This window comes from Gadus macrocephalus, chromosome 5 (genome assembly GCF_031168955.1).
Source record: "Gadus macrocephalus chromosome 5, ASM3116895v1".
Lineage (NCBI taxonomy): Eukaryota > Metazoa > Chordata > Actinopteri > Gadiformes > Gadidae > Gadus > Gadus macrocephalus.
In genome coordinates this window covers 6,589,346-6,612,288 of record NC_082386.1, presented here as the reverse complement: position 1 = coordinate 6,612,288, position 22,943 = coordinate 6,589,346, and the positions used below count along the sequence as shown (strand labels likewise).

The 22,943-nt window shown below is 46.8% G+C and overlaps 1 protein-coding gene across 1 annotated transcript in view; it reads right to left on the bottom strand.

Annotated features, from left to right (window-relative positions):
• The window catches only part of rock2a (rho-associated, coiled-coil containing protein kinase 2a), a 38,120-nt gene that overhangs the window by 2,330 nt on the left and 12,847 nt on the right, over positions 1 to 22,943 (bottom strand). Inside the window, exons 3-31 of the mRNA XM_060051895.1 lie at positions 22,750 to 22,850; positions 22,341 to 22,478; positions 21,224 to 21,484; positions 19,865 to 20,009; positions 18,655 to 18,793; positions 18,214 to 18,305; positions 17,836 to 17,995; positions 17,672 to 17,735; positions 16,989 to 17,077; positions 16,368 to 16,416; positions 14,950 to 15,085; positions 14,533 to 14,624; positions 13,762 to 14,008; positions 12,934 to 13,040; positions 12,072 to 12,231; positions 11,496 to 11,656; positions 10,463 to 10,647; positions 9,571 to 9,640; positions 9,193 to 9,296; positions 8,509 to 8,695; positions 7,353 to 7,446; positions 6,958 to 7,052; positions 6,238 to 6,429; positions 5,638 to 5,806; positions 4,422 to 4,492; positions 4,214 to 4,302; positions 3,894 to 3,972; positions 3,055 to 3,316; positions 1,677 to 1,890 (exon numbers count right to left, since the gene is read on the bottom strand). Of these exons, the coding sequence (XP_059907878.1) occupies positions 1,677 to 1,890; positions 3,055 to 3,316; positions 3,894 to 3,972; positions 4,214 to 4,302; positions 4,422 to 4,492; positions 5,638 to 5,806; positions 6,238 to 6,429; positions 6,958 to 7,052; positions 7,353 to 7,446; positions 8,509 to 8,695; positions 9,193 to 9,296; positions 9,571 to 9,640; positions 10,463 to 10,647; positions 11,496 to 11,656; positions 12,072 to 12,231; positions 12,934 to 13,040; positions 13,762 to 14,008; positions 14,533 to 14,624; positions 14,950 to 15,085; positions 16,368 to 16,416; positions 16,989 to 17,077; positions 17,672 to 17,735; positions 17,836 to 17,995; positions 18,214 to 18,305; positions 18,655 to 18,793; positions 19,865 to 20,009; positions 21,224 to 21,484; positions 22,341 to 22,478; positions 22,750 to 22,850 (3,952 nt within the window). The remainder of the gene's footprint in view (positions 1 to 1,676; positions 1,891 to 3,054; positions 3,317 to 3,893; positions 3,973 to 4,213; positions 4,303 to 4,421; positions 4,493 to 5,637; positions 5,807 to 6,237; positions 6,430 to 6,957; positions 7,053 to 7,352; positions 7,447 to 8,508; positions 8,696 to 9,192; positions 9,297 to 9,570; positions 9,641 to 10,462; positions 10,648 to 11,495; positions 11,657 to 12,071; positions 12,232 to 12,933; positions 13,041 to 13,761; positions 14,009 to 14,532; positions 14,625 to 14,949; positions 15,086 to 16,367; positions 16,417 to 16,988; positions 17,078 to 17,671; positions 17,736 to 17,835; positions 17,996 to 18,213; positions 18,306 to 18,654; positions 18,794 to 19,864; positions 20,010 to 21,223; positions 21,485 to 22,340; positions 22,479 to 22,749; positions 22,851 to 22,943) is intronic.

Here is a 22,943-nt window from a genome sequence, read left to right as displayed (position 1 = left end):
TCTTTGCGCACAGAATCCTTTTAGACATTGTCCTATTGACGCAACAATGATGGACATGGGAGTTACATTTCAAGGTTAGGATTATCGATTTATAAACTGAAACTAATAGCTTTCAAGTTCCATCCCAATTAGATGAACCATCATTAACAATCAGGCAAACTAGATCTCCACCTGAGCCTTATGGCTTTCCTCCATATCCAAGACACAGCTCTTCAAAATGAAAGCCAAAAGGTGTTCAATCATTATATTCTGCCATTAGTAACTCCATCCCCTCATTGAAAGTATGCTCTGCACAAGACACATTTGGTTGCTTAGCGATCCGTTCACACACTGCACTGCACAGCAGAAAAAAACAATAACACTGCACACCGGTTGTCATGGTTACCCTACGGGCTCATCAGAAACGAATAGATGAAAAGTCATCATCGATATCATCCAGGTGCCAGTGCCAGTCCTGGAGACCCACATCCAGTAACCTGGAAGTTAAGAGTTTCTGCTTTGCATATCAAACACACAGGCCACAGCCATTCACGTATGACATGTCAACCCTATGTGTGACCTATAAAGAAAATATATGTAAACATATATAAATATAGAAACCCTGCTGATGATTCAGTCACAGTAGGAGATTCAGAGTCCACACTAACAGGACTAAACAATACAAACTTTCCTTTGTCTGTACTGCCATTAACATGCTGAATTTGCACACGTTATGTCACTATTGCACTTTACACTATTGCACTTTATGTCTCTTCTGCACACTGTTCCCCTGGACGACTGCTTATCTTGGCCTCCCTATGTAGCACTCTTGCACTGTATCTTATGTATTCTTATGTACTGGTCTCTGTCATTTGTGTTTTGATGGTGTTTCCATCACTAACTGTTATCTTAGTTGGTGTCTTGTTGATGGTGTGTTTGTTAATACTGGCTGCATCCTAATCTCCCCCATTGGGATCATTTAATTTTCATTTGACTTTGAAAGTGCCAACATACTGGTTACAATTTCCTTCTCAAATGATCGTATAACATTTATTTTGGAAGGGTGAAACAGTGACTTTTTGTGTGATCGTGCATCCTTTAGAACCAGAAACAGTCATCATTATCAACATGGGTACCGGACCATGACAGTTAGCAAAGTATGGCAAGTAGCATCACCTGGCAAAGCATCAGCCACTCACTAACATCTATGGCAGTAGCCAGACAGATGCTGGTGTCTCTGAGTGTTTATCAGCAGTTAGTCAATCAATGGAACGAGTTGGGGTTTGGTGGGACAAGGAATAGCGTCAGGGTGAAGCTACAATGAGACTTCTGCCTCAGCAAGTACGCGTGAATCCACCAGCCACGCAGAGACGCGCTCACGGACCAACGCATGTGCGCGAAAACAGTCCACCCAAAGGTCAACACTAAGCCGCCCGACTCTCAGGAGGTACAGGTCAACTCATCGCCCGTCGGTCGAGGTACAGGTCAACTTATCGCCCATCAGTCGAGGGGTACAGGTCAACTTATCCCCCATCAGTCGAGGTACAGGTCGACTTATCGCACGTCGGTCGAGTTACGGGTCCCCTTATCGCCCGTCGGTCGAGCGGGGAACAGACCCCCTGCGGCGTAGTGCATCGTGCGATGGCCGGACACAACAGAGTATCCAAACAAAGGGTTCCCGGCTTGTTTCCGCTCACCTGCTCTTGCCGGGGGGCAGCTGCCGACTGGGCCTCCTCATGGACTGGCTGGGCTGAACCTTCATGGAGGCGCGCGGGGACGAGCGGGCAAAGTGCTCCGTGGCCGGGGGCTTCTTGGGGATCTTCTTGACCAGCCGGCTCACCCACTTCTGCTGCTCCTCCTGGGAGATGGCCAGCAGCAGCAGGTTCTTGGCCGTCGACACGTCGTAGTTGACTGAGGGAAGGGGAAGACGAGGTTAGAGGTTGAAACCATGGTGGACCCGTTTGGATCGTCACTTTGGGTGTAGATTGTGTAGATTCATATTATGGTTCCTTTGACGGAACCAGTGGCCACTGTGGGAGGATATGTTAGTCGGGTTACATAATGGTTGCGTCCCGACGATTGGTAGAGTGGGATGATCACAAACATCCAATTTCACTCCAGGAAATTTGGCATGTTTAGAAGGGGGTTGAGGAAATATTCTAGAATTTTTTCAAACTAGATTTATTCACATTACAAATGAATCCGAAGTTTCGGCAAACATTAATTCACATTTCTATCAAACATTGTATAATTCCTTTCAGATGAGGGATAAGGGCCGAAATGGTTTAAGACGACCTCGTCTACCATTACATAAGGCGTGCCATAAGGTCATGAGCCTCCAGAGGTTGCCTCTATTCCATGACTCTTTTCACAAGGAAGGTTCCTAATAAGGAACATCTCCCAGATATGCATCAAGGTTGGAAGAAGAAACACCCCAACGCGCTTGGGACGTGGCCAACGGAATGTGTTTACAGACATGTCAAGAGGAGACGCGAACCTTGCGCCACAGGGCTGAACCGTAACATGGAAACGAGCATAAGAATACACAGCCCACGACTTTACATTCCTCTATACGTGTTGGCCGGTCTCCAGTAAACACGCCATCGTCGGCGCAGGACTCAAAGCTCTAAAGAAAGTCATTTAATTTCCAAGCAACGTTGAAGAAAGCACAACGCGGGTGACGCCAGAAATGGGAGAAAAATATAGAGCTGAGCCTATAATTAAATATAGTGGTTTATCCACTTTAGATGGCATTGTAAATACTGACTTATCGTGACAACCAGTATTTTTTTTTTCTAAATTAATTAAAAGATATCCCCTTAAAATGACCCAAACACTTTGAAACATCCTAGAATCGAAAACCAGTTAAAGTCCGATACCATACTTTACATTTCAATATATACCTCATTATGACCCCTCCACTAGACTGTTTAAAACGGTATATTTAACGCAAAAGTGTGTAGCTATATTAATCCCTGTGAATATTGCGACATTGTGAATCCACAGCAACCCCAACAAAAAGACACAAAGGAACCATCCCGCTAAAGAGACGGGCGCGGCCGGGCCTCCCCTCACCGCGGCACGGCGCGATGACCTCCTCCTTCCGGTCCATGTGGTCCTTGTGGCACTTGATGTGGCAGCGGCGGCACTCGAGCGCGGGCGGCGGCTTGAACATGTTCCACAGCGGCTTGGTGCACGCCTCGCAGTTGGTGGGGAAGTGGTAGAGCGTGGGGATGAACTCGTGGCCCTTGTGGCAGATGTAGCTGGACTTCTCCCCGATGGGCAGCGGCTCCACCTCCGGCTCCTTCTTGCTCTCGCCCTCGTTGGCGTACAGGATCTGCCGAGGAGAAGGAGAGAGAGACAGAGACAGAGACAGAGACAGAGAGAGAGAGAGAGAGAGTGATTCCTACAATGGTGGCAATCGGCGTCTCTCTCTGCTAAAACTGACTTGGGCATCGGTTGGAGGAGACGTCATCGAGGTGAGGATCATGTTCCCACACAACGTTTGCCTGCCAGTTGTCTTTTGTCTGGTTTTTGAATGCGTCAAAAGGGGCCTTGTCAAATCCGTTCCTTTCAACTAGTAATCACGACTTTGGTTCCACTACTGATCAGGTGCAAATGACGAGTTGGAAGGAGCATTGTGGTGTATTCAGTGAGAGAGCGAGAGAGAAAAAGCAAGAGATCTTTACCGGCCAAGTAGTGGTTAGGCATCTTTCCCACGGATGTTTAGGCCAAGGGCATTGGGTATCAAACCCAGAACACCCTAGCTATGGCTAGACTATTCTGCCCCTTGAATAACTAAAATAACAATAACCTAAAGACTAATAGCATATTGGCTGCTGCAGCTGAAATCCAACACATCACATATGTGCAAGTGAAATCGCTATTCTGGGAAATATTGTGTAGAAAATGACCTGGAATATCCTTGGGATTTCTTTGGCATCAGCACGGTACACATCTGTTTGAGTGACAGGCCTCACGTGGAAGAGTTTGCTGCGAGAAGGAGAAAGGACTTCATCATGTAATTCACACTGCAATCACACACAGAACACCGTGTTATTCCGCACATCACCACAGGAATGCCCCAAAACGTTTTTTGGAACGTTTTCCCCAAAAATATATAATCGGATCTCGCCCATTTCAGGGTGGATTTTTCGCGCTTATTAAATCTGACAGCAGGGACAGCTTTGTAAAAAAAAATATTCTAAGTGGGCAGTTTTGATGCTGTACTCACTCTATATCCAGAACCATGTACGGTATAGACTGCTCCTTGTCCTGTTCGTTGTTGTAGAACAGAATCTTCTTGCTGCTGACGATGACGTACTGTGAAAACGACAGAATCCAAACACATCAGGACTCTGGGAGGTTTTTATTGCGTCTATGTTCAATGTTGATATTTTGGCGCCGCAACGTGGCGTTGCGGCCCGTTTCATTTCTCCCACCTTCTTCACCCATCCAAACTTCTTCGTGTTGTTGCGGACAGGGAGCGAAAGCCAGCCCTCCAGCCTAGTTTCTAAGAAGACAAGGGAACAACACAAACATTCGTACAGAAATCATGAATATGAAAAACTTTGTATTTTTATGGAATATGGTCATACTGAGCCATGTAGGTTGTGATCTGCGCTCGTCTGCAATTCATGAACAACTCTGACCTAAAAGGAAGTGCGGTCAATTTTACAATTTACCTTCCCCTGCGAGCATGGGCTACATTCACCATTACGGAGCGGACGTTCACTCTGATATTTACTCTGCGGATCAGGGTAAACACTAAATTGTTGGTGGGGGCTTTTAACAAGGTTTATGTGTTGTTTAACATACTCTGTTGACATACTGAACATTTAGGGTTTATAGCGTAGCAAAATGTGTTTAATGATTGGTGGACTAAAGAGATATAGACGGATGGACACAGAGGTAGATTATAATATATTTTGAATTTTTGTAATTCAAAAAAGATATACTTTATATGAAGGACAAGAAAATATAAAATACTTAAAAGCTGACAAATTAAATGAATCATGTATCCCTGGCTCTCACAGGCCTGTAATAAGACAATAATTATAATTTCATTGGGATTAAAATATTGGATGGCGTAACCGCCTGTCTACCCACCTACCCGGCTACCTGCGTGCACTCTTTTCGCATGACCGAAGTCTTCAACAATGGTAGGCAGACCTATAGCCATCGTCTCATTCGTTTTGGGGGAGTGGCTTTGGGGGAGTGGCTTGGGGGGAGTGGCTTGGGGGGAGTGGCTTGGGGGGAGTGGCTTGGGGGGAGTGGCTTGGGGGGAGTGGCTTTGGGGGAGTGGCTTGGGGAGTGGCTTGGGGGGAGTGGCTTTGGGGGAGTGGCTTTGGGGGAGTGGCTCTGGGGGAGTGGCTCTGGGGGAGTGGTTTGGGGAGTGGCTTTGGGGAGTGGCTCTGGGGGAGTGGCTTTGGGGGAGTGGCTTGGGGAGTGGCTCTGGGGGAGTGGCTTGGGGAGTGGCTTTGGGGGAGTGGCTTTGGAGGGCGCCGTAAAGTGAGCGGTGGGATGTTTCAAAATCAAACGGCTTTGGACTGGTTTCTCATAATGGCCTACCCTAGCTTTAACTAACAACAATATGCACCCTTTGTTGATTTAGGTACAGAACGCACTCCGGCCCCCACTGGGGGGGTCCTCGTGTACCTGTGTAGGCGTCGTCGGTGTCCATCTCGGGCCCGCTGCACACGCTGGCCGTGTCCATGGACTGCACGCTCAGGGTCTGCAGCGTGTTCCTCAGCTGCTCGATGTCGCTGTCCTTGCTGTCCAGGGCCATCTGCAGCTCAATGCGCATCTGGTTCTCATCCGCCATTTGCTGCAGATCGGGACAGGGGGGGGGGGGGAAGAGCGTTGAGGAACCTTTTATTTATCAACATATCAAGATGCTGGGCTCGAGAATGGCAAGGCTGGCACTTAAAAATAGTACTTAGCATTGTGAAGTATCTTATCCTGGCTATCTCTGTTGTATACAGGGAGTGGTTTAACCTAGCAATTGTTAGTGCTTGGCACTTGTTTGTATTAACATCCCTATTGTACCAACAGCCACATGTTGTGTCTCTTCTTCTGACAACTTTACTTATTGTAAGTTGCTTTGGATAAAGTCATTTAAGTTGTCTGTTAAATTCCCAAAATGTAAATGTTATACCATCATCTTCTACTGATGGCACTAGTGCCACTAGCCTTTTCATTTGGGGGCCCCTTTATGAACCCTTAACACTCTAAGCAGCCCCCCAGTGCCACACTGACCGCCTGGGCGTCGTTGATCTCGCGCTGGTACTTGATGATGGTGCTGTTGAGCTTCTCCTTCTCCGACCGCAGCTCCAGCTGCAGCTTCCGGTTCTCCTTCTCCTTGCGCCGCAGCTCCGTGTCATTGCCGCGGCGACTGCCCACGCCGCGCAACTCCTTCCTGTTCATGATCTCCGCCAGCTTGTTGACGGCCTGCCGGGAACATACAACGTTTAGCAGGAGTTGTGCCTGTTTCAAATGGACCCCGATGCAATGTCTATGATGGGCTATATTTTGGGGGTATTTCATTCCTAAGCATTGATTGTCACAGTTCATACCGCCTTGACTGATATCAGGAGGAGTTGTAGGGGTTATCTCATCCATCAAGTAGCATCACACATTCAATTTCAGTATAGGTCGCCTTAGCTCAGGAGGTAGAGCAGTTGTCTTGTAAACTAAAGGTTGCTAGTTCGATCCCCAGCTCCTCCTAGATGAGTGTTGATGTGTCTCTGAGCAAGACACTTAACCCTAACTGCTCCTGACGAGCTGGCTGTCGCCTTGCATGGTTGACTCTGCCGTCTACTGTCAATGTGTGTATTAACCGATGCAAGTCGCTTTGGATAAAAGCGTCTGCTAAATGCCCATAATAGTGGTTGGCTAATATCACAGGTCTACTCCCATCTGTGATGCGAGACACCATCCATGCATCAAACGTGTCCGCCTGTAGACTGCGCTCCTCACCTGGGTTTTGAGCGTCCTCTCCGACCACAGCTGCTTCTCGAAGGTCTGCTTCACCTGGCTGATCTGCTGCTCCCAGTTCCTGATCTTCTCGCCGTCTGCGGGTGGCAACGCACGATCGTGGTTAAAAACACAAAAGTTGAGCCAAAAAATAAACAATTGTTTTACCGCGATCGCAACGCACGATCGCGGTTAAAAACACAAAAGTTGAGCCAAAAAATAAACAATTGTTTTAACGCAGCAAATTATAAGTGGCTGTAATTTTCTCTTGCTTCGTTTTTTTGGACACAACATTTCTAAAGCATTATTTGGCATCTGTCCAGGCGGCTCTGTGCTTTGGGCTTGAGGTGGATGTATAGCAGTGATGTTGATGGCAGGCAGGAGTGGGAAACGCTCACCTTCCATCATGTCCTTCAGCTTGTTGTTTAGCTCCTCCTTCTCATAGGCTAGGTTAGCCACGTCGTTGGTGAGCGTGCGGTTGGCCTCTTCCAGCTGTGTGTGTTTGTTGGTGTTTGCGGGGGACAGAAATGTTGTCACAACCGCGTTTCATCATCTTTGCTAAACATTGCCAACCATTTTTTACATGAATGGTGGCCACCTACAATGACTTAAAGGTGTGTCAGTTCTATTGACCAAACAGTGAGTGAGAAGTCAATGTTTCATCATTAAAACACTCATCCCTCATCTTATAAAACGACAACACACACACACGCACACACACACACACACACACAACAGGTCGGTCGTGTTTAAAGTAAATCCTCAGAGTCCTGCTGTCTGCAGTGTTTCATCTATATAAAGCACAACGCAATGCGATCGACACAAAGCACTCTGTAACTCATATTTCGGAGGGCTCCACATCAATCTAACCATCAAATTGCATTAAAAAGCACTCATGATGAGATTTGACATGGCACGCCTTTTTCCCGTTTGCACTCGATACCACAACGGTTTTGTTCAGAGTTCACCTAGATTCTGCATAGCCAAACCGTCCCACTCATCCTACTTATTGTACATATGTTGTACGTCCTGGCACTTAATGTACGCACTTCTTGTATAATAATAATTGATCCGTTTTTTATAGCGCTTTTCTAAATACTCAAAGACGCTTTACAAATAAGAAAGGAATACATACAGACAGTACAGACAATGTAACAAAAGGGAAAAATTAAACAAAACCACAACAATAGGCAACACATTAAGAGAGCTGCAGAGAGTGGAAGATGGCGGAGGATGATTTGTCAGATGTTGTAGGTGGTCCTGAAGAGATAGGTATGTCGTACTTAGTTGTGTGGTATCTTATCCTGGATATCTTTGCTGTTTACAGGGAATGGGTTAACCTAGCGTTTGCTAGTGCTTGACAATTGGATCTATGAACATCCTTACTGTACCGACAGCGACATATTGTTTCACTTTCGTCGGACAAATGTACTTTGATAAAAGCGTCTGCGAAACGCCCTAAATGTAAAAGTTTGACCCAGAGTGGGAGTGGCGACACGAGGCCGAGCGGGGGGGGGGGGGGGGGGAGACAGACGGCCGCCGGAGCCCACTCACCGAGCCGATGGTGACGTCCTTCTCCCCCAGCTCCTGGCGGTGGCGGGCCATCATCTCCTTGAGCTCCAGCTCCTTCATGATCTTCTCCTTCTCCAGGTCCGAGTACTGCTCCTCGGCGATGGAGCGCGCCAGCTGCTCAGAGTCCGCCTTGGTCAGCGTGATCTCCAGCTGGGCTGCCAGGGAGTCCCTGTGTGAAGGGGGGGGGGGGGGGATTTAGCATTTCATGCACCTGTACCACGGAACAGATGTCCTGATTGGTCAGAAATGAGCCAATGCTCTGTTCTCACAGACTGGTCGCCGCTCAGACGGCTATAACATTCCTGACAGATTACACTGACATAATAACTCACAAAACAGCGCCACTAACTCCCTCTCCAAGAAGGTTTAACCATACTGAGAGGGGGCTGTCAAGTGTGAATTCAAAAGAGTTAAAGATAAGGGGATGGATTGAAAAGAGTGTGCAAAAATAAAGATTACGACAGAGACATTTTTTTAAGAAAGAATCAAATGGAAGAAAGTGAATTCGATTAAAAAAATACATGGTGAAGGTAAGATAGAGAGAAAAGTATAAACTAAATGGACTACATCCATCCACTTTGTTCCCTGTGTTTGGTTCTTCCCTACAGTATATACAGTAACCCTTTAATAGCAGATGCAGTGTGTACGTGTGTACTCGTTGCCCACCTCTCCTCCTGCAGGTCCTGCAGGGACTGCTGGGAGTCTTTGGAGAGTTTGTTCCTGTCCTCACACTCCTCCTTCAGCTCACGCACCTGCGTCTTATACAGCGTCTGCGTCCAAAAAAACAAAATCCAGCCTCAACATTCAGTCATTCCCCGCAAGGCACTTATTCTTATGAATGAAAAAGATATAAACAAAATGTATTTAATAGGATATATTTATTTGTATTACATAAAAGTATTAAAGTATTACATTTTTTTCAGATATATCATTTTTGTCTTTAAAAATATATATATTTTTGTATTTTCTAAGCTATTATATATGAATATGTATTCAATATAATAAAAAAATGCAATGTAATTTTCTATAAACTACTAAACTCACCGAGAAATACTGCTCTGCTTCCAACTGGTCCTGAAGTTCCTTCATTTGGCCGTCAGAGTCTTGCCTTTCTCTGGGACGGGAGGGAGAATAACACTTCATTCAAATCCACTTTTCAGACATTATGATAAGGGCAGATCGCTTTCACATTGAGATGATAATTGAGATTAGTAGACCACTGGAACGAAAACACAACTTTAGAAAAGAAAGAAAGTGAGATCACACAAGGGGCAGATGTGTGTCACATTAAGATTATAATTTCGATAAGTATACCTCTGGAAAAACATACAACTTTAGGGAAATAAAGAAAAATAAATCACCACATGGGCAGATGTGTGTCATAAGCAGATTATAATTGAGATAGTTGAACCCCTGAGGAAAAGAAATACAACTTCAGGTCAGAAAGAAAGAAAGAAAGAAAGAAACAGACAGAGAGAGAGCCAGAGACAGCCAAAGAGCCAGAGACAGACACAGAGAGTGAGAGTGAGAGTGAGAGTGAGAGTGAGAGTGAGAGTGAGAGTGACAGACAGAGAGACAGACAGACAGACAGACAGACAGACAGACAGACAGACAGACAGACAGACAGACAGAGAGAGAGAGAGAGAGAGAGACAGAGAGAGAGAGCCAGAGACAGAGACAGAGACAGAGACAGAGACAGAGACAGAGCGAGACAGAGACAGAGACAGAGACAGAGACAGAGACAGAGAGAGAGAGAGAGCAAGAGTGAGAGAGAGAGAGCAAGAGTGAGAGCGAGAGAGCGAGAGAGCGCGAGATAGCCAGATGTGTGATCCAAATGGAGATAACTTCCACCACAGAACAATTAAACACTAGAACAACCTCTACAGCCCCCTGGACGAGACAGGGGGAAAAGGGGCCATGGGGGACGTGTACTGACTTGCGTAACTCTTGGTTCTGCTTCTCCATGCTCCTCTTGATGTCCATCAGGTGGTTGACCTCCTGCTTCAGCTGCTTCTCCGAGGTGCGCAGCGCGTTCAGCTGCTGGGTCTGGCCCTTCAGGTCGTTCTGCGTCAGGCTGCGCTTCTGGCTCTCCTGCTCGATCCTCAGCGTCAGGTTCTTCACCTGGGGGCCGGCGGGAGAAGGTTATTTGGGTCAGATGGGGGGGGACGTGTGGCTTAAGGGCTAAGGGCTAGGGTGCCCCTATGGGTACTTTGGAGTACTGCAGGGGATACTGCTATCTATTCAATTATTTTTCACCCTGAGCAAGTTTTAATTCTGAAAGCTAGACAAAAATCAAGAAAATTTATAGCTGGTTGAAATGTATGTCGGAAAACAAGGTGAAAGGATATTCCGTGAAACCTCTGCATGCTCTGACCCTCCCCTGGCATTGTGCTTCTTTTGTGGGGAGAAATTAGCCAACAGTTGCATGAAACACAGGCCCATGTTTCTCACTAAAATGTGAGAATTTGATTCCTTTTAACGTCCACGTTTACACTGCAAAGTAGAACGCACATACATTATTTATGTTAATTTGATTCATTTTTCTCCCAAAAATGTTTTGTGCCGGTGAAGAGGGGACTCAGCTGAAAATATATCTTAGAGGGGTACAATAGCAGAAAGAGTTTGAGAACCACTGATCACAATGCACGTCCTATGTTTATTGGTCGGGTTAGACATTTCAGAGTTGGTGCATATTTCCAAGTGCGGCACGAAGTGCAAAGTAGTTCTTTAGAACATAAACCTTTCGTCGCAAATACATTTTCGATGGTTTGCTTTGATTGTGCCCAACTTTACGCGCCCTCTTTGGATAAAACCAATTCCTAAATTAAGAGCTAATAACCAAGCAGAGTCCGCACAACACAACCTCTTGTCTTTATCCATTGCAGACACACACACATATAAACACAACCACAACCACACACACACACACACACACACACACACACACACCCACACCCACACCCACACACCTCCTCGGTGAGCCGGTCCTTGTGCCGCCGCAGCTCCTCCAGCTTCTGCAGCGCCTGCTTGTAGTCGCAGTCCAGCATGCTGCTGCGCTTCTCCAGCTCCAGCATGCCGTTCTCCAGGCGCAGCTTGGCCGCCCGCTCCTCCGCCAGCTTCTGCTCCAGGTCTGGAGGGGGGGGGGGGGGGGGGGGGGAGAGAGATATATAGGGGGTCATTAACACCCAACCGTGGGATGGCTCAACGTGTGTTGCCGACGGTATGACAGTCCCGCGAGGGGGTCAGCCTTGAGGACGGTGTGCCGGACTCAACGGACACTAGGATGTAATCTGAATCAATGAGAGCCACGCATTACACATTCCCTGTTATCAAATCACGTATTATTACTATTATCAGGCCTACTGAGTTCAGCACAATGCCCCTCTATCAAACCGAATAGACCTACGTGACTTTGTTAGAATCTTATTTCACTATGTTTAGCCATGATGATATAATAATAATATCAACAATGGCATTACGATGATCACATAACAGCAAAAGGCGGCAGGCCATCGATCAGAATGAAGGCCGACTGGAGGACGTACCCTTGGTGGACTCAGACTTGGCCCCCTCGATGGTCTCGGTGATCTTGCTCTTGTCGGCCAGCCGGGCCCTGGTGGCCTTGTGCGAGGCCTCCTCCTGCTCCAGGCCCTGCTGCAGCACCTTCAGCTTGTAGGTCAGGTCGATCTCCTTGTTGCTCTTCTCCTGCACACACACACAGAGAAGGACGCAGGCAGAGCCCGCGGGTCAGCGGCCGCAGGGGGTAGCAGGCCTTTAACCCTGTGCTAGTTGGACGGGACTCGGGATCTGCCCGCAATGTCTTCCATGTTTTTATGATTGGATTAATGACCCTGCATGCTGTTTATGACTGTGTGACTGTGGCACTTGGTGACACTGGAGATTTCTGAACCAATCGGACAAGATAAGGTTTATTATCGTGTCTTACACCCAAAGGATGCCCATATTTGAACAATCGAATAACTACAGACAGAAGTGGTGTTAGAGTGCTTGGCACTAGCTCTTGGAACTTGGTTCTGTGAACATCCTTATTGTACCGACAGCGATATATTGTTTCTCTTTCTTCTGACAAACTTACTGATTGAAATTCGCTTTGGGTAGAGCGTCTGCTTAACACCTTAAATGTAAAATGTAAATAGAGAAAACTGGATTTTTTTATCTATCCAATATCCAAACGGAAACAGGTGTCTGGTCAGAGATAGCCACTGCGGTCAGGCCATGGTTGGCATTATAGAGCCAAGCATAACAATTGGCCTCTGCTTGATAACCAAACAAAAGGTGCATTCGTACAAATGTGTGCCTGCACCTTGTGGTTTGATTTAAGTATTCTGAGGGGATTTTTTTCCGTATTCTTTCTACTCCTGTGGCTGCTGCTGCTGCTGCTTTTACCTTCTCCAGGTCGGTGAGCTTCTCGTGGAGGTGTCTCTTATCCGTCTCGGCCTTGGCCAGGGACTGCCTGACCGCCCGCAGGTCCTCCTCCAGGCCTGCCACCCGCCCTGCAACGCCCCACAGCACGTCAGAGCATTAGAGAGATGCACGCAACGCAGCTGGCTCCGTTTACAGTCATCGCTGGGTAAATAGAACAGTCCCCACTAGGATGCATATTAACCTGATCGTGTTTATCCAATCTCCTATGCCGTCTTAAAAGGAGATGATAAAAGGAGAGTGTACAGTTAATATCTCCTGTATACTTCCTGTAGGGTTTCCTCCATGTTTGCACTACAGTTCCCGAACGTGATTACACCCTCAGACCAATAGTCTCCATGCCCAATATGGTGAGGTATTCCTCACCGTGAGGTCGATTTACCAAACTATTCAGTTTCCGCACACACAGTGTGGCTCCTCTAGCAAAGCATCTACCTACACACCCACTCAGCCCCTCAGCCCCTTGCCCCTACCCACTAGCTAAAACCTGCCCCATCTACTCCCCCTCTCGCTCCCACCCATCAGACCCTAACCCCCCCCCACTGTCCCCCCACCCATCACACCCTCACCCCCCACCCATCAGACCCTAACCCATCACACCCTCACCCCCACCCATTCTCCATCACCCATCTCTCGTCCCCATTCCTCCACCCTTCGTCTCGTGCCCTCCCCCAAACCCCACCATAAACATTAAAGACCCCCAAGCCCGCTCACTGCCCCCTCTAAGAGGGCTGATGAACCGAGGCCCGGCCGCAGTGCCTGACCCGCCCCCCGCCCCCCGCCACCACCCACCCAGCAGGTCGGCGATGGCCTCCGAGCCCTGGCTGTGCTCGCGCCGCTCCGCCTCCAGCGCGGCCTGCAGCCCGATGCACTCCTTCTCCAGGCTCAGCTTGCTGCGCTCCAGCACGCAGCACTTGTCCTGCAGCTCGCGCCCGTGCCCCTCCAGCTGCTGCAGCTGCTTGCTGCCCTCCGTCTGGGCCTTGCGCAGCCGCAGCGACGCCTCCGCCTCCGCCCTCAGCGAGGCGTTGGCCTCCTCCAGCTGGAGCCGCGGAGGGAATAAGGGCAAGTTCAGAACGGGAACACTGAGGGACGCGTATGCACTCGGTGTAAATCAGGGCCTCAAGCAAAACCATCACGAGGCTTGATTCTTCTTGAGGACGATTGGTATAGTTTAACTTTTTTCCTGGGTTCCTTTATTTCGTTTTTTTAGGTATTTTTCATTCAAGCAGAGGGTTGTGTGGGCTTGAAGCCCTTTCAGTAGGGGTGGGACATTCAGAATAAAATAAAATTTATGATTCCAATAGTAAGATCATGTGAACAAAGAAGTGGCTGGCCAGCATTATCTATTTGCAGAATTGACCACAGATATGTCATCGAGCCGTTTTAAGCGGCAAGCTAGTTGATGAAATGTTACACATTCCGACTTTAATATGAACTTTACTTTGACAACATTCACATTTTTCCTCACTACCAGGCAAACAAAAGGACATGTTTGTTGGTCTTGTGTTCATGTGTGAGTGTGTCCTTGTGGCGTGGTGTGAAGCTAGCGGTGGGAGGACTTGCCTGTCTCTGGAGGTGGATGTTCTTTTCGTTGGAGATGTGAGAGTTCTGGTTGCGTTTCTTCATGTCGTCGAGCTGGTCTCGGAGCCCGTTCACTGCACAACACAGACGGCGTGGTCGGTGAGCAACACAACAGACATTTTCCTCTCACAAATAAATCCTAGGACAATCTTAAATCGATAAATACATAACAATTATGATACGTAAAAATATATTATGCAAAAACAGAGAGTTTGAAGATAAAAAGGGGGGGGGGGGGGGGGGGACACACATGAACAGTATATTAAGAATGTGTACATTGTTGTTAACAAAATGACAGCTTTTTCAGTTTCTAGAAGTGACACCCACGTCACCATGAAGAGTGCGTGCAGAGTGCGCACATTGACAACCCGTTATCCGCAGAGCGTGCGCGGCCCTCACCTTCGTTCTCCAGGCAGCGCTTCCTGTCCGCCTCGCTCTCCGCCTTGCGGTGGCTCTCCAGGCTCTTGTGCTGCAGCAGGGCCTTCTCCCTCTCCAGCTGCCTCACGCTGGACTCCAGCGCCTTCCGGCCGCTCACCTGAGATCAGCACCCGGCCAGTTAGCCACCGAGTGGGCACACACACACATCCACGGGGGGCGGCGTGTGGCTCAGGGGGTAGAGCGGGGTCGGCCGGTAACCGGAAGGTTGCCGGTTCGATCCCCGGCTCGAGTGTCAGGGTGTCCCTGAGCAAGAGACCTAACCCCCCCCTGACGTCTCTCTACGAGCCGGCTGTCGCCGTGCGAGGTTGACACCGCCGTGGGTGTGTGTGATTGTGTGCATGAATGGGTGAATGTTAGCTGGTATTGTAAGGCGCTCTGAGTGACCCCTGGTTAGAAAAGCAATGTAGAAATGCAGTCCTGTTCATCACTGTTAGCGTAATGATCCAGGTATGGATTCGACGGCCCGTGTTGTACCAGCCACACCTTATGGATGCATTGCAATGTTTCCCACAGAGTTCGTATTGGGACGCGATTAATAACAGGGAAAAAGACAATCGCATCATTAGACAAATGCGTACATTTCCAAAAGTAACGGGCTGTATTTCTTGGCTTGACTATATTGAACGCAACATTACAAAATCTTATTTTGCATTTTTCCCGACATACCCGTGTGCTCTGGGCTTTATGTATCAGTGCGTTCAGCAATTTGATTGGACAAGCCCGACACAGTGTGTTTTTTAAAACAGACTCAAGTTGAATCCATGTGTTACATTTCCTGCTTTCTTACATCAGCATGGCTGATGTAAAGAACTCCTTACATTACTTTTTTCAGGATTCAACTATGTGGCTGGTGTGGACTCTGATCAGCATCAGTCACCATACCAGCCGCAAGCAGACATCCGCTAAAGGGGCCCCGTACACTTGAAACAGGATGGAGAATGGTGCGTTCACACGGACAGAATATAGACCGCAAATGGAAGTGTGAAGTGAATCACAGAAGCGTGCTCTGGATTCTCAGTCACAACAGTCCAACCTTTACCACACGGCCCCTCAACACACGTCAACTACACCACATGAATGATTAAGTCAGGGTTTTTGCCATCAGTAAAAATCAGTTAAATAGCATTGACCACGATATGGACTTTCTTTACGACTATATGAAACAAGACTAGCACGCATTAGCGTGCCTGCTCAAGCAGGGACTACCAGGAGACAGAGATGGTGAGAAACGTCTGGCGCCATTACCCGAACAACCCACGCGTCACAGTGACTAGGTTGTACCCTGTGGACATTCGCGGCATTCGACAGGCCGATTTAGATTTGGATCCAAGTGCATGGGGCCCTTGAGGGGGCTAGGTGTTACAGTGTGACTGGCCTACCTCCTCCTCCAGCTCTTTGGAGACCTTGTCTAGACGAGCAGTGGCCGCCCTGCAGAACATCAGACAAAGAGAAAGAGTTGATGTTATGGTTACTATAAGAGTGCAGCAAAGCATGCAGACACCAACGCATTTTGTAAGATTGAAAAATATCGAAGAAAAGCACGTCATGTTTTTATAAAAATGTATTACCAAATATGATGAACAGGGAATTATTTGATGGGATTTTATTGACCCCACACAAAACTAAACTGTCCATTTTTTTGGACTTTCGTTTATAGCACTGGTTGTCGTTTGCTTTAGTGCTGGGCTGGCCAAGTCCTCTACCCAGTTAATGGCCGCTGACTATGCAGCCATCCCTAACTGATCTCCAATCAGAGCCTCTATTAGCAGCAGCCATGTGTACATCTTACAGAGCAACTAACTATGATGATGATTCAATATGGTTTAGAAATTATGATCATGAAACACAACCTGGTGAGTCACGTCCACGTGCTCGTTCTCCTATCCCGAGTCACATGCTCGTTCTCCTATCCGATTAATATCCTTTTGCGTCCCAAAGTCATGCCCAAATAAGGCAGTGGGGATTTGGGGATTTGCTAAAGCAGCCACATGTGTGTTCACCTGTATTTGTGTTCCAGCTCGTCCTTCACCTGCAGCTCGCTGTTCAGATGCTCCTCCATCTCATGCAGCTTCTTCTGCAGAGCGGCAGACTGAGGCAGAGAAACACAGCAATCAAGCCTCTTAACTTTATTAACAACAAAAATAGGTTGTGCTGTGGGATACAGTTATTATCTAGATCAAGTATTTATTTAGGTAAAACCTTAGGTAACTTGTTTGTTAGTGTTAAGTTGAGTCACTCAAAAATTATAAAAAAACTATAAAACTATAAAAAAATAATAATAGGGAGATTAATAGGAGGATTTTATTAACTGCAGAGAGCACTCATTTTAGAAGACCTGAGTTTAAAAGTGCACGATGAATAAAGCATCCTGGAGATTTTGATTAGACCTGTAGCTTCGCCCCCCCCTGTACTTAAGAGCTGCTTAAGATGTTTGGGTTCCCAAGAACACAGGAAATATGCCAAAAGTATGCAGTAAGTCACAGGGCTCAGCCAAGGAAATCCTCTTTGGAGTCATTAACATTTGACACATAATCTCTTCAGCTCTATTAAATTAGAATTATTACAATGCCGTAAACCATTGCTTTTGCATTATAGATCGTAGATCTGGGATCTACTCGTTAAATAGTAATGCCCCGTTACATTGCTATATCAATGGGTGTGTTACCCTGAGCATAAGACTCACCTCATCGTTCTTGTTTATCAGGTTCTGATGGGCAACCGCAGAATCATTGGAAGCACTTAGTAACCTGTGAGAAGAGACACAGAAACGCTCTCACTCACAGAACATAGGCCAGTGTTTTTACCAAACCATCATCATCATCAACATAATTATAAGGGACAACTGACTGGTCCTCCTTGAAGTAGGTGAAGCCGACAAAGGGCAACTGGTTCCCGACGAAGGCCTTGGGTGTGGGGAAGGTCTCCACGTCTCCCTTGTCATCCTCGATTTCGTCAAAGTTACTGGTGTCTATGTCACTGCTCAGCTCTGGGACCACGGGGGCAACGGCTGCAGAGGGGAGCATTTAAACAAGAGAACGAGGATTCGAGAGAGAGATCGTGACACACACACACAGAGACAGAGAAGGAGATTTCAAAAATAGAGTAGGATACAGAAATACATATCTTCCTATCGACTGATAATAACTAAGCAACAGTGCTCTGGTGAGTCAAGGCATTTCTATTTACAGGGGGGGGGGGGTGGCGTTACCATGGAAACACACTCACTGTCTCTAATGGTGTCGAAGGTCCACTGGTCGTTCTTGAAGAACGGGTGACGCTTGATCTCCTCCACGCCGCTCCGGCCTAACCGCACGTCCCTGTACAAGAACATATGGTTTTAGATTTCTACGCTATAAAATAGGTTTCTTCGCCGAGGTCATCACTTTGTGTATGTGGATTGATTATAAAAGGTCCCATAATACAGGTGTGAGTGTGATTCTAGGTGGACACGCCCACTTTTGATGTCGGAAGAGGAAGACTTTCAAAAACGGCTTGTAACGCCTTATCAAACTCGCACTTGGTTGCATAATATTGGACCTTTAAAGCCACATCATTGGCTTTAAGTGTTCCATGTAACTGCCTTTATACAAAGGGGTTGAGACATTGGCTGTGGTCGAGATGCATTGCAGAACGGGGTTTGGTTCAGAACAGCTCAAGTCCACATACCTGTCGGTGAGAAATGCACAGATGATGTTCTTGGCGTCTTTGGAGATCTCCACATCGTCTGGGAAGTTGAGGGAGTTTTTATGGTCCATGATCTTGCTGTAGGTTCCCACCAGAGAGTCGGCGTAGAACGGCGTATCACCTGACCCGCAACACATTAGCCACATTAGCATCGTCAGCACGGCTGCGTCGGAGGGGGTGGAAGTAAAGGGCTGATTATGGTTAGGGATGCACCGATCCGCTTTTTTCACCTCCGATACCGATACCGATATCTGAGGTTTAGTATCGGCCGATACCGATCCGATACCGATATAGAAAAACAGAGCGAAATTATGGCTACAAACTGTAAGTTTCATTGAGGGGAAAAGACTGGGATCATGAGACTTGAATTTTTGGAGGTGCTTTATAAGGTTTGTGGTATTAAAGCTAGAAGGTTTAGTACCACCCCTCGGGACATTTACTTTGCATATGTTGCATGTAGCCGTGGAGCTTGCTGGCTTAGGTAAAGTGAAATAGCTCCAGATAGCAGATCCTTTTGCTCGCTCCATTTTGCAATCACTGTAGGCTCCGCACGGCGTGTTGCTTGTTTATGACGTCACTCACAGCGCACAGCATAGAAACTGAATAGATCAGCCAATAGATAGATAGATACACTTTTATTAATCCCGTGAGAACATTTTCGTGGGAAATTCAATTATCAAAGCAGCAAGGTAGTAGGAATAGGATTCAAGTATGTACATAAACGAAAAAAAAAAAAAAAAATCCATATTTTTTTTTAAATATGGATCGGCCCATTTGTCACCGATACCCGATCTAGAAATGTCTTCAATATCGGTACCGATACCGATACAAATATCGGATCGGTGCATCCCTAATTATGGTTGCACGTCGACGCAACGCAAGGGGGTTTACGGACCAAAGACGTCCTTGCGGACCCTCCTTGTGACCACCGCAAAGGCCTGACATGCGCCTCCCAAAAATTTTGACGCAGCAGAAAGGGCTCCCATTGGTCCGCTAACGAAAACCCGATGCTGAACCAAAACAGGTTCACGACTGCGTCAGAACGTCTGCTTGTTCCTCGAGTTGCGCGACGTGGAACCACAATCAGCCTTTAAGCCCCAACCCCCCCCCCCAACCCCCCCCATAACCAAAATGTTGAGCATGGTGAAGTGATGGACTGCACGCAGAATCAGTGGAGGCGGTGATCACTGACCGACGAGCATTTCGAAGATGAAGACCCCCACGGACCACCAGTCGCACTCCCGGCCGTAGTAGCCGTCCCCGCCCTGGGACTTGAGCACCTCGGGGGAGATGTAGTCGGGCGTGCCCACCGCCGTGTCGCAGTGGACCATGCCGGTCTGAAACAGACACACAAAGCACACACTGTTGCCCCCAGCCATCTTTCAATAGAGATAGAGACTAGAGAGCTACAAAGCTAGCTAGCATGACCTCCACGAGGATGCAATGTGGCTGAGTTGAGTTTATCCCTGAAAATAAATAATCCCTCGTAAAAACCTGAACTATGGCAAAGACGAGGTAATTATTTACCACAGGGCACAAGACTGTGGCCAAAATGTGCAAAGTGGATGCAAGCTAAAGTATTCCTAGGTTGCATGGGCCAGAGAACCCAATCGTTGACGTCGTTGCCTTTTCCCATTTCAAATCTGAAACGGTTCAATGGGTAAGAACACATGTTTCAATGGAACACTGCTTGGAAATCAATACTAAAATATCATAAGTAAATGCTGTGTGGAGGAAGTCAGTGGCTTTCGGATCCACTTTTAGTCTTAGGCTGTCTCAATTAAAACCGGACTATCGAGCCTCTGTTTGCAGCACTGGTGTGAGTGCTCTCATTGGAAACACGAACCACTGAAGCTCCTGTCTAGAACACACGGCTAAAAAGGTGGTTTGTACACTGTGCAAATTTCAATGAAATTGCACTGGTGCTATTCAAGATTAGAGCATGGGAACAAAAACCCACACGCACAATTCTGGATAGATCACTCAAATTATCGTAACTAGAGTATATTACCTAATTACCAGCCTGTTAATATTTTCAAGTAGATATATTTCATAAATGAGGAGCGTGAATAGTTGGTTCGTGAGGAAAGTGATGTTGATGAGTAGTTAAAATGAGTCACTTTGGAAATAAATGTACCGAGATGGATGGTATTTGACAAAGGATCTGCCAATACTAGGTCTAAAGCGGCAAAGAAAGGGGTTCAACCAAATTAAAAAGTTACTGCCCCATGTGAATATGCAGAAATTCCTGTATCCACAAACCTCAGTTTGTTGGGAATCAAAAATATAAATCTCTACATGACATGCTGGCTTCATCCCTGCAGCCTCTAAAACTAATTTATAAGTTGCAGTGCATGAACTGTGACCAAAGTGTGCCAAAGATGATCACATAATCACAGCTCTCATGCACGATTTATACCGCAACATTTTGTGGCTCCGCCAGCGAATGGCACTCACTGCAACCGTCCGCACGCTTCACCGACGGAGACTATCAATTCGGCTTCACCGCTGCCAAACTAAACATAAAGACTGAACCACGTCCGCTACTCACAGTGTCCATCTTCATGCAGGTGCCGAAGTCGGCCAGCTTGAGGTGCCCGTTGCTGTCCAGCAGCATGTTGTCGGGCTTCACGTCGCGGTGGATGAAGCCCATGGAGTGGATGGCGTCCAGGGCCATCACCACCTCCGCCGTGTAGAACTTGGCCCACTTCTCGGGCACGTCGTAGGTGCTGGTGAGGTTGACCAAGTCCCCCCCGGGCATGTACTCCATCACCATGTACAAGTGGTGCTCGTCTTGGAAGGCGCAGCACAGCTGTGTCGGGACGAAGTCATTCGTTTAGGTGAGAAACAGAAGTGATGTCTACTGTACGTGAATATTAAACCACTTGTTGGATGAAACAAAAATTATACTGTGGGATAGTCAATTTTCAAAACTTGCTCTTGTCATGTGCCTAGTTTAAAACAGTTTGCATCAACACAACAGAATGTGAAGTAGATTAAACGTAGCATACTCCTGAATTTATTAACTTACATCAGAATCTGGTTCTTGGTATCAGAGCGGCTAGAGGAAACATGAGCTCCCACCTAGCGTCAGAATATGACCGTACTGCACAGACTCCTTGAAACCCTTGCCGACCACAGTGGACTACATACAGTGGGGTCGGACTCTTTAAGGTCATTGTGGTCTCAATGTATGTCCCTGCTAAATTATGTAACCTAATGTAAAAGTAACGCGAGTCAGTAACCTGGGAGCAGCAAGAAAACATATCACTATATATAGCTAGCCCTATCGAGTTTGACGTAGGTGTCTAATCTTTTGGTATCTTAAGATTAGATTTCGATACTTAGTCACAAATCAATTGAATATCAAAATCCAAAACGATTACCGATTCTAGATTCAGTTCATAGCCGGGCTAATTTTATGATTTACTCCAGTCTGCTTAGAAAGGCAACTGTGGCAAGAAGACCATTTATATATATTTATATATAAATCTATATATATATTTATATCAACTGATAACTAATCAACTAATAATGTAAGAATAATAATTAAAAATAATAGTACGTATTTTGGAAGTTGTGAATAAGTTTCAGAATGATAGAATAGAAAATGTGTGATTCCTCCATGAATCTAGGTTTTCACCCAGCACCAGTTGGACCCGTCTTACCTGTACTACCCAGGGGCTGTTGGCGAAGGCCATTATGTCCCTCTCCTCCCAGAAGAAAGCCGAATCCGACCGCTTGATCATCTCAAACTTGCTCAACAGCTTCATGGCGTAGACCTTCTGAGAAGCTTTGTGCCTCACCTGTACGGCAGGACGGGTGATGTTGATTTGTGATGCAATTTTTCATACGCAGCTAGATTAGGGTTGCACAACATCAAATGGCATCGTACAGTATTTCAGTGTGCATGAAATGGATGAAATTTCATAAACCCAGCCAATGGCTGATTGCTGCCATAAGATGATTTTTCGAAAGAGGCCACTGGGTTTATACCAAACATGATCAAGTGAATTCGGTAGATCCCAATAAAAAAACTGAAAAAAGTTTTACTCCTCCAGTCACTGGAATGCTTACCAACTGAACTTCGCCAAACGCCCCTCTGCCGATCACTTTTACCCGTTCAAAGTCTTCCATTTTCATCTGGAGATCTCGTATGCGTCCGATTACTTTCTCATCTATCATGACAAGGACAAGACACCTGGTTGAAAGCACTTCTATTATATCATCCTAATGTTGACAGAAAGAGTTCAGGGAGAAGGTAACAGACA